The following is a 13875-nucleotide window of genomic DNA, read 5'->3' on the forward strand; positions in this document are numbered from 1 at the left end:
TTGAAAAGCACTATCGGCATCATGGCCCCAAGTAGGAAGATATTTGTTGGCTTTCCTTCAACCCATTTGGACTCAAAATGGCTTTCACTTAAAATTAGCAAAGACTACTGTTCTAGAGTATTAACTTTTTCTGATCTGAGGTAGAAGGGGTTACCTTCGAAAGCTAATCATAAACTACATTAAATTAGTCCAATAAAAAAGGTATTATATTATATTAACTTTTAATATAAACCCTAGACTAGACAACAACCAGATGAGAATAAATAGTTTTTATAGTTTTATCTTCCATTCTGTTGTGATTCTATTAATGTAACATAAGAGTAAAAAAAAAATATATAGAAAAAAAAGTTTCCAGGCTTGAAATGAACTTTGCCAACTACTATAAAATGAAGTGTGAGTTGAACTGTTGGAATCCTTACTATAGATTCAACAGCTCCTGTCAACAGAAATAAACTATAATAAAGTTATCTATAGCCTACTATAAATGGTATCCAATGAAAGCAGGCAGGCTGCATTACATTTAAAATGTTTAAGAAAATAAGAGGAAAGAGCTCAACAACCTAGTGCTAAGAACAGTGATTAAATCTTTTCTTCCATCTGTGCAACTCTGGAAAGGTCTGATAAAATCATGGGTCTTTATGTCCAAGAACTACTCCCTTCCAAATTTACATTTGTAGTTGCCTTATCTCACAAATATCTGCTAACACTATTTCAAAATTAAATTAGCCCTATATGCCAATGGCTCTCTTTTCCCACTATTGCATTATTTTGCAACCCTTTTGCAAAATCTTCATGATCCATTTTTGCCTTCTAATTTGGAAGATGAGAATCAATCAGAATGAGTGGGGGTAGAAGCCAGGAAAAAGAGAAGCAGAAGTTTAACGTGGTAGCTACAACATAAAACTGAAACTTTGGTTTAATTCCCCTACATTCTACTCAGTATACATTACTGGCACTTTGACTATGTGAACATAGTAATATGGAGGGACATTTATAGAGGGCATCTAAATCTGTGTTTGGACATTTTGGGAAAGACGTCCAAAAATCCAGAAGAGAAAATGTTCATTTTCAAAACTGCAAGATGTCTATCTTTTTTTTGTTTTTTTAAAATAACTTATTTAGATATTTTGGCCCTTAGTATGTCTATCTTTTGGGGCTATTCCCAAATATAAAGATGTTCATAAGAAAAACACAGAAAGACAAGCTTTCCTGACATCCAGCAGCCTACATTCTTAGCAAACTGTTCAGACAGCTGAGCACAGTAGAAGAGCACTTCTAAGAAGTACTGTAGTGAATGCTGCCCTCAAAACTGGGGTCCCAAAAGTGGCAGCAGAGCAACCCGCCACATCCACCCAGTAAAACTGGGTAAAGGCAAGAAGAGAGGACCAAGTAGCCACCCTGTCAATTTCATCTGGATGAATCATTTGAGCCTCCGCCCACAAATGTAGCAACTAGAACACTTCTAGTTGAGTGGGCCTTAAGAGAAACCAGCAGCTGCTTGCTGCAGGAGATGTAAATCATGGAAATGGTTATACGAAGTCAATGGGCAACTGAGGCCATAGAAGCTGGCTTATCATACCGAGACAGGACAGTCAGGACAAAGATGACCAGAGAGCTGAAAAACATTAGTCTGCTCTAAAAGTAGAGCCAGACTCACCTGATGTCCAATGTGTGTAAGATCTGATCTTTTTTCTTCGCACCCACGGAGAGAAATGCAGGCATAAAAACCTTCTGGGTGACATGGAAATCTGAACACACTTGGTAGAAAGAAAGGAATCATACGGAGAACCTGCTCCTGATCAAATTCAAAGGATTCTACTCCATCCTCAACTTCCTTGATTTATCTGCGGCATTTGACACCACATATTACCACCTACTCATTGATATGTTGTCTTCGCTTGGGTTTCAGGGTTATGTTATTTCATGGTTTTCTTCCTATCTTTCCTGTCACATCTTTAGCGTAAGCTCTGGAGGATCCTCCTCTGCTGCTGTTCTGCTTTAGGTCGGCGTACTTCAGGGATCTGTCCTGGGACCTCTTCTTTTCTCCATCTACACTTCTAGTCTCAGTGCTCTAATTTTAGACCATGAGTTCCAGTACTACCTCTATGCCAATGACTCGCAAATCTACCTCTACACCTCTGAAATTTCTATGGGAATCCAGGCCCGAGTCTGGGCCTGCCTCTCTGACATTGCCTACCTGGATGTTGTGCCACCTTCTAAAATTAAACATGGCCAAGACTGAACTCTTTTTATCTTTCCTCCTAAACCTGCCTCTCCCTTTCCCCTGTTCTCCATAGCTGTGGATAGCACTCTCATCCTCCCTGTCTCGTTGGCTTGCAATCTCAAGGTCATCTTTGATTCATCGCTCTCCTTCTCCTCACATATCCAACAGAATGCCAAAATTTGTTGTTTCTTTCTCTATAATACTGCTAAAATCCAGCCGTTCCTTTCTGAACACGCTGCCAAGACCCTCATCCATGCTCTTGTCACCTCTTGCGTGGATTACTGCAATGTGAACTAAGCCATATTGCTTCCCTTCAATCTGTTCAAAACACTGCTGTGCGCCTCATTTTCCACCAGGGTCGTTATATGCACATTACTCCTCTCCTAAGGACGCTTCACTGGCTCCGTCTATATCTGCATATGATTCAAACTCCTCTAACTAATGTTCAAGTGTACTTCTCTGCAGCTCCTCAGTATCTCTCACTTTTATTACTCCCTATACTCTCCCTGGGTGCTCCGTTCAGCAGACAAGTCCTTCCGGTTGGTACCCTTCTCCTCTACTGCCATCTCCTATCTCCATCCCTTCTATCTTGCTGCACCGCATGCCTGGAACAACCTACCAGGCTCGTTACATCAGACTCCGTCTCTGGCGGTATTCAAATCCAGACTGAAAGCACACTTATATGAAGCTGTGTTTAAATCTTAATCCCACCAACATATCTGTCTGTCATCCCCTCAATGGTACCCTACCACCTCTTCAACCCCCTCCTATTCCCTTCTTCAGCACTTAGTTCAGACTCCCTATGTGATTCCATCTCATCAGCCCTCCCTCTAATTCCCTACATGAGCCCTCTTCAGCCCCCTCTTATTCCCTTCTAGAGCACTAAGGCCAGGATTCTCAAAAATTCGCGTTAAAAAGTGACGGTCTGCTAATGCAGCCGTTTTGATACCGAATCTAAAAACCTGAGCCATTCTTAAAAAATTTTGCATACAAATAAGGTCGGCGGCCAGCAATGAAGATTTGCTAAATTTGCATGTGCCCATCACTGGTGATAGCAATGGCCACATGCGCAGAAAAAAACGCCGTCAACGCCGTCAAGAAAACAAAAACACAACAGCGGGAGAGATACCCATACTCTCCCGTTGCCCTAAAATCCCTGCCGCGACCCGCCCTGCAGCAGGACAGATGCCCTCTCTCTCCTGATATACTAAAATCCCTGATGCGACTGCCACGACCTGGCTGTGAACCTCCCTGCAGCAGGAGTGATGCCCACTCTCTCCTACTGCACTAAACCCTGCCGTGACACGACCTGACCCCCCCCCCCGCCCTCCACAGCAGGAGGGATGCCCACTCTCTCTTGCTGCACTAAACTACCTGCTGTGACCCAGCCAAACCGCTCCCCCACTTAGTAGTGAACCCATCCCCCATCTCCACCACCCCCTCCCCCTTACCTCAACAGATGAGCCGGAGGGATGTGGACATCCTCCTCCCAGCTGCTGCTGCATCATCTAAAGTGGGAATTCCCCTCCCCGGTGCATCTTAGGATGCACTGGGGAGGGACCTGAGGCTCTGATTGGCTCAGATTGTTTAAGGCCCCTCCCATGTACCAGGGCGCTTTGCCTCTTCTAACATTTTAAAAGCCCTGGTGGCACTTCGAGAGGGCAGGAGTAGGGGTGGGGATAATATCCTGGCCAGCCTGGACACTGAGAAAGCTTTCGACAAAGTGACCTGGGACTATCTGTTTTGGATTGTGTAAAAGTTTGGTATTGTTGGTCCTTTCCATCAGTGGATAGTTCATCTTTATACTGCCCCAACGGCTCAACTGCTTATCAATAAAAGGCGGACTCTTTTCTGCTTCAACGGGGAATGTGCCAGGGGAGCCTTACCCCAGATGCCGTTTTTTGCTTAACTCCAGCACTATTGTATGGCACTGTCCCCTTTTGTTTATTTTGTCCCTAGAACCTCTGGCCATAAAGATTAGAGCATCTCCAGATATATCTGGCATATGGGTGGGACCCACAATTAATAAGATCACTATGATCGCGGATGACATGTTGCTATTTATCAGCAGAGCTAGAGAGTCGATACCGATTTCGACTTCTCTCATCGATCAATATAGGGCTTTTTCTGGTCTTTGTATCAACTTCCATAAATCAGAGGCCATGCCGGTGATGACCCCCTGTGCATATCTTCATGCCCCAGGTTTCATTTTTAAATGGGTGACAGATGAACTTAAGTATTTGGGGATTTTCCTTAGCACAGACTGGGCGCAGGTTTATTGCCGTAATATCCTAGATAAACTAGCACAACTGCATGACTACTGTGCTTGCTGGGGGAATCTCCCTCTCTCTTTGGTCAAATAGCCCTAGTAAAAATAGTGTTACTTTCTAAAATCCTTTACTCACTACAGATGATTCCTTTATGGATTAAAGGTACAGAGAAGAGACTTTATCAGTCCTTCATCGGCTCTTTCATTTGGCGAGCACATAGGGCACACATAGGTTTTTGGAAGCTTACCCAAAGCAGAGATAAGGGGGGTTTGGCACTCCTAGACCTCAGGCTATATAACATGGCAGCGTTGATGAGATGGGTAAATGGATTTTTTTACCAACCTGAATTGCTTGGCCCCAGAAAGATTATTTAATTCCTGGGTGTCCCCATAAGGGGCTCTGGCTTGTTTGATAGCCTCATCTTGGCAGAGACTTGGTATGGGCTTACACAGGGTCTAGTTGGCTCCTTTGTGGTGGGCTCTGGCCTGATGGAGACATTGCATTGGTAAGGGGCCAGGAAATTGGGCATTTCAAGTGATACATAACAATCCTGAGTTTTCCCAAGGGGTAGGGAGGGACAGGTTTGGAGATCATTATTGTTTGGGCTATGTTAATTCTTCAGACACTAATATGTCTGTTCTCCTTGTATGACGATTTGTGTCAACAATAGGCCTTACCTCGTATGTCGTTCTTTGCTTATCTCCAGCTGCGGCACTATTGTATGGAGAAAGTCTGGCACAACCCGAGGGGCAGTCAATTCCTGAAGATTGACCATTTTTTCCTATTTCTCCCCTCGTCTTTAAATTCCTTGTTGATGTGGTACGGGGTAGCTCATGCAAAAAAGGGAGGATTCTCAGTTGCTGACTTTGGCATCTAAGTGGTCATTGGAGCTGGGAGAGGATATTAGTTCTACCATTATGGGAACCTGTTTTCAAAATATATTACAGGAAGCCCGAAATGCACAAGTGCAATACAATTTAAGATTTTACACCGCACCTACTTCACTAGAATACAGGGTGTTCAGGCGGGGCTGTGGGACTAGATGAGTGTGTGAGCTGTAAATGAATGAGAGGATCCTTAAGAACATAAGTAGTGCCTCTGCCGGGTCAGACCAGAGGTCCATCCCGCCCAGCAGTCCGCCCCCACGGCGGCCCAACAGGTCATGACCTGCCTTAATCACCAGAAGGGGCCCCCTTGCCCCCTAGGTTTCTCATCGAAGTCCTATCTTCCCATCAATGTCCTAACCCTCCGGCCTTGCACCTGCACGACCTGGTGAGCTGTCTATACTTATGCAACACCCCAGCACCTCCCTCAGTACCACACGATCCCCTTTTCCCTCAGGAATCTGTCCAATCCCTGTTTGAATCCCTGTACTGTACTCTGCCGGATCACTTCCTCCGGGAGCGCATTCCATTTGTCCACGACCCTTTGGGTGAAGAAAAACTTCCTTGCATTTGATTTGAACCTATCTCCCTTCAGTTTCTCTGAGTGCCCCCTTGTACCTGTCGTCCCTTTTAGTCTGAAGAACCTGTCCCTGTCCACCCTCTCTATGCCCCTAAGTATTTTGAAGGTCTCTATCATATCCCCCCTGAGCCTCCTTTTTTCCAGAGAGAAGAGCCCCAGTTTATCCAGCCTCTCAGCATATGGGAAGTTTTCCAGCCCTCTTACCAGTTTCGTTGCCCTCCTTTGGACTCTCTCAAGAACTGCCATGTCCTTCTTGAGGTGCGGCGACCAATATTGAACGCAGTATTCCAGATGTGGGCGCACCATCGCTCGATACAGCGGCATGATGACTTCCCGCGTCCTGGTTGATATGCCCCTCTTGATGATGCCCAGCATCCTGTTGGCTTTCTTCGAGGCTGCTGCACACTGTGCGGATGGTTTCATGGATGGATCCACTAGCACACCCAAGTCTCTCTCAAGTCCGGTGTCTTCCAGCAATCTCCCCCCCATTTTATACTCGAACAACGGGTTCTTTTTCCCTATGTGCATGACCTTGCATTTATCTACGTTAAAGCGCATTTGCCATTTGTTTGCCCAGTCTTCCAGCTTATCGAGGTCCCTTTGCAGTTCCTCACACTCCTCCCTGGTCCTAACTCTGGCGCAGAGCTTGGTATCGTCTGCAAATTTTATAACCTCACACTTTGCCTCCATTTCCAGGTCATTGATAAATATGTTGAAGAGTAGCGGCCCCAGCACCGATCCCTGCGGCACACCGCTCGTGACTCCCCGCCAGTCAGAATATTGGCCCTTTACTCCGACCCTCTGTAGTCTACCTGACAGCCAGTGCTTGATCCATCTGTGTACATCCCCGCCCACCCCGTGGTTCCACAGCTTCCTAAGAAGCCTTTCATGTGGCACCTTGTCACACATGCTTATTGAATGTCCTGCACTGAGTGCTTATTGGAATGGAATCCTTATTTTCCTGACTAGAATTTTGGGTGTTATCTGTTCAATGGTCCTACTTGATCCTAATCCTGGGTTATGATGCTGAATTGACTACACAGGGGTTGTCTACTGAACATTGGCAATTTCTCTATGTGTCCCTGGCTTGTGGCTAAAATGGGGGTGCTTCATATGTGGATGCATTAATGCCCCCCAGAGATGAATTGGCACATTGGGAGCTCAGAGGCCTTTGGAACGGTGCCAGAGGTCACCACAGGACCTATCAATCACTCTGGGAATCAGTCGTGGCAACGGTAGCTGTTGGGTGAATCTCTTGATGGACTCCTGTAGTCACTGAAGTGTGTATGTGTGTGGCGGGGAGGGTTTTTTTTAAGAGGGGTGTCTACTTTGTTATACATAAAACACTAAACAATTGTTAGTTTGGATGTATTTGACTTCACAGCCACTTCCTGGGATGTTTGAGGATACTTCCTTCTTTTTTTATATACTTTTCTCGAATGTAAGGCTTGTACGGGTATTTTGTTCAAGCTTCTGTAAGCATACTATTGTGTTATTTGCCTTGATGCTATGTTCCACTATGGGCGATGTAGTGTGCAGCTGTGCTGTTATATTTGTTTGTCTGTTTCAATAAAAATTATTTCAAACAACCCCCTCCCCCACAAAAAAAAATATGTGGCTTATTTTCAAAAAAGATAGACGTCCAAAAGGCAGCATAAACCAACACTTGGACGTCTTACTAGTCAAAATGTCCAAGTGGGCATTCTCAAAACAGACTTTCTAGCCTGTATTAAGAGGGGATAGCAAAATACAATTCTAATGAAAAAGTAATAGTACATTACTTACATTGGAAAAAAGCTAGGCAGACCTGTAACAGTATTCAGAGCTTTCTTGAAATTTCTCATGTCCCAAGTTTTTAGAGAATCATCACCTGTTGAAAACAAAATATTAAGACTTAGCACACAAAGCAGAAATTTTACTCTGTAGTACAAAGGTTTTTAGTACTTTCATATGATCTACAACTATTACAGCCTGGATATTCTGGAAGTAAAAATTATTGCAGTAGATGTTTAAAAATTTCTGAAAAATATACCACTCTACAAAAGAAACTATTTATACTGTTCATTCTTTATCCATAAAGACACACTTGGATGTCCATCAGATGCCACCTTACTTTACAAGTACATTTGCTAATAACTCCATCTTTAAGCAAGCCAAACAACCAAATGTTTATGATGAAAAATGTTTGATACTGCTTATCAGATTTTGTTGTTTTTCACAATAGGTGATAGTACTTATTGTTAAGGCTCAGCCCATCTCATGCCTAAGGAGATGTAAGTAGCAACAGAACAGCTGCTGGCAGTCACAGTTTAAAAACTACTGAAGGTTCCTTTCCCCCCTCTCCAACTAGCTGCAGAAGTCAAAACAAGCCAAGTCAAAACAAAACTGGGGAAACCAAAGCTTCTTGGTCAAATATCACTGGGAGTGATAAAAGGAAAATAACAAAAAATCACTCTCCTGTACAATATTCAAACTTCTTAGAATGGTACATATATGTTCATGCTTTAGTCACATAATATGCTCAGACCTTCAGTAAAGATAAGTTTTTCCACTATCTTTAAATTATCAACCATTTAGACTGCTTATGCAGCGAAGAAAGTGTATTTTTTCAAGTGAGTCCAACTATATGCAATGATTGGGTGGTGAGGCTTGGGCCAATCACATCTTAGGGTTAGTGGGGATTGGCGAATCTGCTATACCTAAGGCCTGATTGATCCAGGCTCCTATATCCTGGGCCAATCAGGCCTTAGACTTAGCGGGGATGGGCCGAGAAGGGGCGGGCCCATCTCATTTCGACGAGGCGGGCCTGTCGGCTGGACGGCAGCAAAACCCATCCAGCCAACCAACATTTAAAAGTTAGTTGGGGGGGAGGTTAGTTGGGGGGAAGGTTAGGGGAGTCATGGGGGGAGGTCGTTAGCATGGGGGGTCCAGAGGGGGTCCAGCTTTCCGGCAGGAGGGGTTGGGCACCCTCCTGCCGGCGATTGTGAGTTTGGAGAGTCGGCGTTCTGGCAGGAGGGGTTCCTGCTGGGGATCGGACAGGCGGCCGCGGCCACGGCCACTATACTTATTGCGATAGGGAGATCCCTTGCCGCGATAAGTATAGCGGCCGCGTCTAATTACAATGTAGGCCAGCATTTTGCTGGCCTACATTTTAAGCGTCTCTTCCTCTACTAGGGAGATGCCGTAGGGCCGCCTATGTTCGCTTAAGGCCCTTAGACGAGCTTAGGCATCTTGCGGGCCTTCCTAGGCTCCTGGAGGCGCCTTCAATATAGCTGGCATGCCTGGGGAGCATTTTTTTAAAAAATGTGCATCCCGATTGGTAGATTAGACAGCTGTAGGATGCCTACAGCTGCCTAAAATCAGGACGGCACTTTTCAGAATCAGGGCCTTTATGTAATTGGAAAAATCTTCAGTTATTAAACTTCCAGTTTTGGTGGCAAACAGTTTGTTATTATTTATAGATATGAAGCCAATATACATCTCAAAATCAGCATAAAATTATCGTTTGTTTGTTTTTTAAACTTATGTTTATTGAAAGTGAAAAAGAGCACAACTGAACAGTATGTAGAAAATCTGGACTACAGTCAAAAATTTTGTTAATGTCTGATCACTAGCGTATCCTAACATAGGATTCATTTCTTCTTTTTTATATGTGAGAGAATGGGAAGGGGGGAGGATCATAATATATTGTAGTGTTTTGTTCATGTATACTAAATTATTTTATTTATTTATTTTCTTCTCCTATAAAATGAGAATTGTATTTTCAATAATACTTTATACAATTGTAAACTTGTTCTTATGTTTCTTAAAATTCAATAAAAAAATGCTGAACTTAAAAAAAAAAAAAGCAAGTCCCATAAAGTAATGAAAAAGTACAGAAAATCTTCAATACTCAGCTTAACACCAAAGACTCAGCTGCATTCTTCACACCGCAACTCCAAAGATCGCCTGACAGTGGCCCTGTTTTGCATACTGATTTATCAAGGGCAGTGACAGCAGCTATTTAGCTTGCATATCCAAACATGCTGGGAAACTGCTTTAAAGGGTTCAGAATTAACATCTAGGGCTCCTTTTACTAAGCTGCGGTAGCGTTTTTAACACGCGCTGCAGATTACCGCGTGCTACATGAAAAAACTAATGCCAGTTCAATGGAGGCGTTGGCATTGTAGCATGCACTAAAACCGCTAGTGCAGCTTAGTAAAAGGAGCCCCTAGTCTTTTTGTACCATCTCCATTGTTGGCTTCAAAATACCACTTTGATAGACCTCTGGGAGCTTGCTGGGAAAAACTGAATGATTGTCCTAACCCTTCAAGATTCCAGAGGACAAAGGTACATCAGTAGAGCACAATTTCCTAAAACCAAATATGAAAAGCATTGACGTCCATTGACGTCTTTTGTAGATTTGCTATAGTTGTCCTTTATCTTCCATTGTTTTTCACCCACACATCCGGGAGGGGGAAGGGAGCGGGAGGGGGGTATATCTTTTGTTTTGGTATTATTCCTGATGGTAATGATGGATGGGGGAGAGAATTTTTATCTTTTGTATAGATACTGATTGATTATAAGTGCTTGGTTGATTATCATTATTTGTATATAAATTGTATTGCACTTTTTGTTGGCATTAAAAACTAAATAAAGTTCAAAAAAAAAAAAAAAAAGAAAATCTGAAAAGCAGTTCAGAAAAAAAAATTCAGTCAAAAAAGATTAATTTTCCTTCCATGCAAAAGTTTCAAGTTTATTAGGATTTTATATACCGCCTATCAAGGTTATCTAAGCGGTTTTTACAATCAGGTACTCAAGCATTTTCCCTATCTGTCCTGGTGGGCTCACAATCTATCTAACGTACCTGGGGCTATGGAGGATTAAGTGACTTGCCCAGGGTCACAAGGAGCAGCGTGGGGTTTGAACCCACAACCCCAGGGTGCTGAGGCTGTAGATCCAACCACTGCGCCACACACTCCTCAAATATTTTCTCCCATTCTCTACCATTTTTCATTCAGGATATTTCCATTTGAAAATGAATATGTAGGCCCACAGGTACAAAATAGCAGAAAATCTGCAAAACTCCATGAGTTATTTGAAAAAGTGGCCCTTATTATAATCTCATTTGCAGTAGCATGTACTAGAGAAGAACACAAGACAGCCACCTACCTCCTCGAGTTGCAATGGCCGTGCCATCATAGGAAAATGTCAAGCATGATGTGTCACTACCTGGAGCATGTGCTTGCCTGCAGTGGAACTTAGTATGGACCTGTTCAGTAAGCCAGAAAGACACAAAAAAGGCATTGCTTTACAATATACTTGTTTCTCATTAAACACAGTTTTCATTAAACATTGTAAAGTCGTTTTGCAAATAATGCATTTATTTTGGACCAGATTCTATAAACAGTGCTGGTGGTAATAGCTACCTTAAAAATGGCCATCGATCACATGTCAATCACGCAATGGCACCATTTATAGAATCATGGTTTTGGGAAAGGTAGGTGCTGGAAATGTAAACCAGGGTTTTCAAGATCTACATTTCTATCATTCATGTGGATCGTGCCTATGGAGATACCTGCCTATCTTTCACATGAATTGCGCCTATGGAGGTGCTTTATGATGCCTAATGCCACTTCCAGCATTAGCCACGCCTAAGGTGGCATTAGGCATCGTAAAGCGCCTTCATAGGCATGATGCGGGCGCCAGGTCTTTTTTTTAGGTGCTGGTAGGCACCTTGGATTTTTTTTATAACTGCTTTTAAATGGTGTTTTTGTAAAGCTTCCCCAATATTGTGGGATATAAAATTTTTTTATTAATGTTATTATTATTATACAGTGGCATGCAGAGCTGAATGTGACTGGAGAAGACTAGGATTCTGCTAAGATATAATACAAAGGTACTTTGTTGTCCACCTTTCCTAAACCAGAACCTGGGTCAACTTTTAAATTTTCTAGTAAATGTATAGTGATTATCAATCTGCTAATTGTAATCTTTTATCTTTTTCATTTGGCTACCTTTCAGGCCTCCAAGTGACTGTCTATCCCTCTTACTTTCTGCTCGATAATGCTTACCTTTGATGAAATATCTTACAACCCTAAATGCTCTGCAGGTTTATTTCTATGACTAAGTGGGCCCTTGGCAACATTCTTAGCTTTTAACAGTTTTCTTTGTCAGAAATTGACCCAATAGACGCAGTTTTCCAGACCATCTTTCAGGTTCATAATCCCATTCTAGGTTGCACATCTCACAAGTCCCATTTCTTTAAACATAATAAAAATGTTAATCTCCTAAAAGTACTTTTTATTTGTTAATTACACAATGTAACAACTTTTATTTTTGTTCCTGGGTAATAAGTGTTCTTTTTTATTATCTATGCCACAAAAGTATAAAAAATGGCTATCATTTCCCTCAAACTTTGCTTTTATGACCAGGACATTGGTATTTTGAAATTTACCATTTTTTGCAGAACATTCCAGATTGATTCCAAGCTCAGTAAACTTAGGGGCTTTTTTTTTTTTACTAAGGTGCAGTAGGGTATTGTGGGTGGAGATGGGTGAATGAAGGGACATGTTATGGGCATGTGTACCCATAATGCACTAGTGTGCTGCAGTAAAACTGTGCAGCACTTCTTATCACTGGGTTAACGCAAGAGCCTTTATTGCTTGCATAGTGGACCCTTCCAAACATCAAACTGGCAAGTATGCATTTGCAATCACATAGTTGGACATTCATTCATCCATCCCCCAAGTGCCACATTGCCTTGAGCTCTCCATTCCCACTCACCCAGAGAGGGAGCAGCTGTCTTCAGAAGACAGCAGCAAGTCATAGAGTGAGAAAGATGTTGTAGATCCAGTTTACAATATCAGTGGTGCAGCTGATGACCCCTACTATCCAAACAAAAACAAAAAAAGACCTCAATAACTTGATAAGAGATCTTGGTCTCACCAAGTCCAATGCCGAGCTTTTGAAGTCTAGGTCTCAAGCAGTGGAATCTGGATGAAAGTGTGAAAGTCACAGATCAGAGGAAGCATCACCAAGCCTTTTTCACCTTCTTCATCCATCAAGATGGGCTCTGCTTCTACCACAATGTGACTAGTCTGATTGAGGCAATTGGAATAATAATAACTGTATTTTTCTATACTGACATAGTCAGTCGACTTCTAGGCGGTTCACATCGAAAGAAGGCTGGACATTCAGCGAATTACAAATGCATGAGGGGAATGTTACAGAAGTAAAGGGTTGTAGGGGAGGGAATGTAAGAGGGGTTGAAAGGGGGAGGGAAAGTGAGAGGGTTAGAAATTGCCTAAAGATTGCTTAGGGTTTGTGGGGGGGGGAAAAGCGTAGAGAGCGCGGATTGGTCTGTTTAGATGATGAATTTATCAGAGTGGTTTTGATAGATTTTCGGAATGCATTGTAGATCTGTCTGGTTTTATTTATGTAGTTTCCCAGCCAGGATTGTTGTCTATTAGCTTGGAACATGAAGGTTCTGTCAAGGTAAGATTTGTATTTGCAGCCAGTAATTTTAGGATAGGCGAAGATGTTTTTGTTTTTGGTTGTTCGTGTGGGGTTGTGTAGAGTGAAGTGTGTAACCTGAAAGAGTGTCGTCTCTTCACTTCACAGCTCATCCAGGAGCAACAAAGCTGTGCTGCTCTATAATGGGAACAAGTACCTGTCTCTTCCACTAGTTTACTCAGTGTACCTCAAAGAGGATTACAACAGCATCAAGACCTTACTAGGCACCTTGAAGTATGATGAGTACAGCTGCAAGGTATCAGACACTTCAAATAGGTAGCATTCAAAATGGATCCCCAAGGCGGATTTTACCAAGTTTCTCTGATAACTCTGTCTTTACGACAGCAGGGACAAAAAAGTGCACTATCAAAGGTGGGACTGGTCACAGCAGATCAAATTCTTTGTGGGGAGAAACAAAGTCAA

General features: G+C 42.8%; 1 protein-coding gene across 5 annotated transcripts in view; it reads right to left on the reverse strand.

Moving 5' to 3' along the window:
• The window catches only part of WDR70 (WD repeat domain 70), a 305235-nt gene that overhangs the window by 99657 nt on the left and 191703 nt on the right, over positions 1–13875 (reverse strand). For all 5 annotated transcript variants that reach the window (XM_033932685.1, XM_033932678.1, XM_033932670.1 and 2 more), the window contains exons 11-12: positions 11110–11209; positions 7744–7828 (exon numbers count right to left, since the gene is read on the reverse strand). In XM_033932685.1, coding sequence (XP_033788576.1) covers positions 7744–7828; positions 11110–11209 — 185 coding nt within the window. The remainder of the gene's footprint in view (positions 1–7743; positions 7829–11109; positions 11210–13875) is intronic.

This window comes from Geotrypetes seraphini, chromosome 1, assembly GCF_902459505.1.
Source record: "Geotrypetes seraphini chromosome 1, aGeoSer1.1, whole genome shotgun sequence".
NCBI lineage: Eukaryota > Metazoa > Chordata > Amphibia > Gymnophiona > Dermophiidae > Geotrypetes > Geotrypetes seraphini.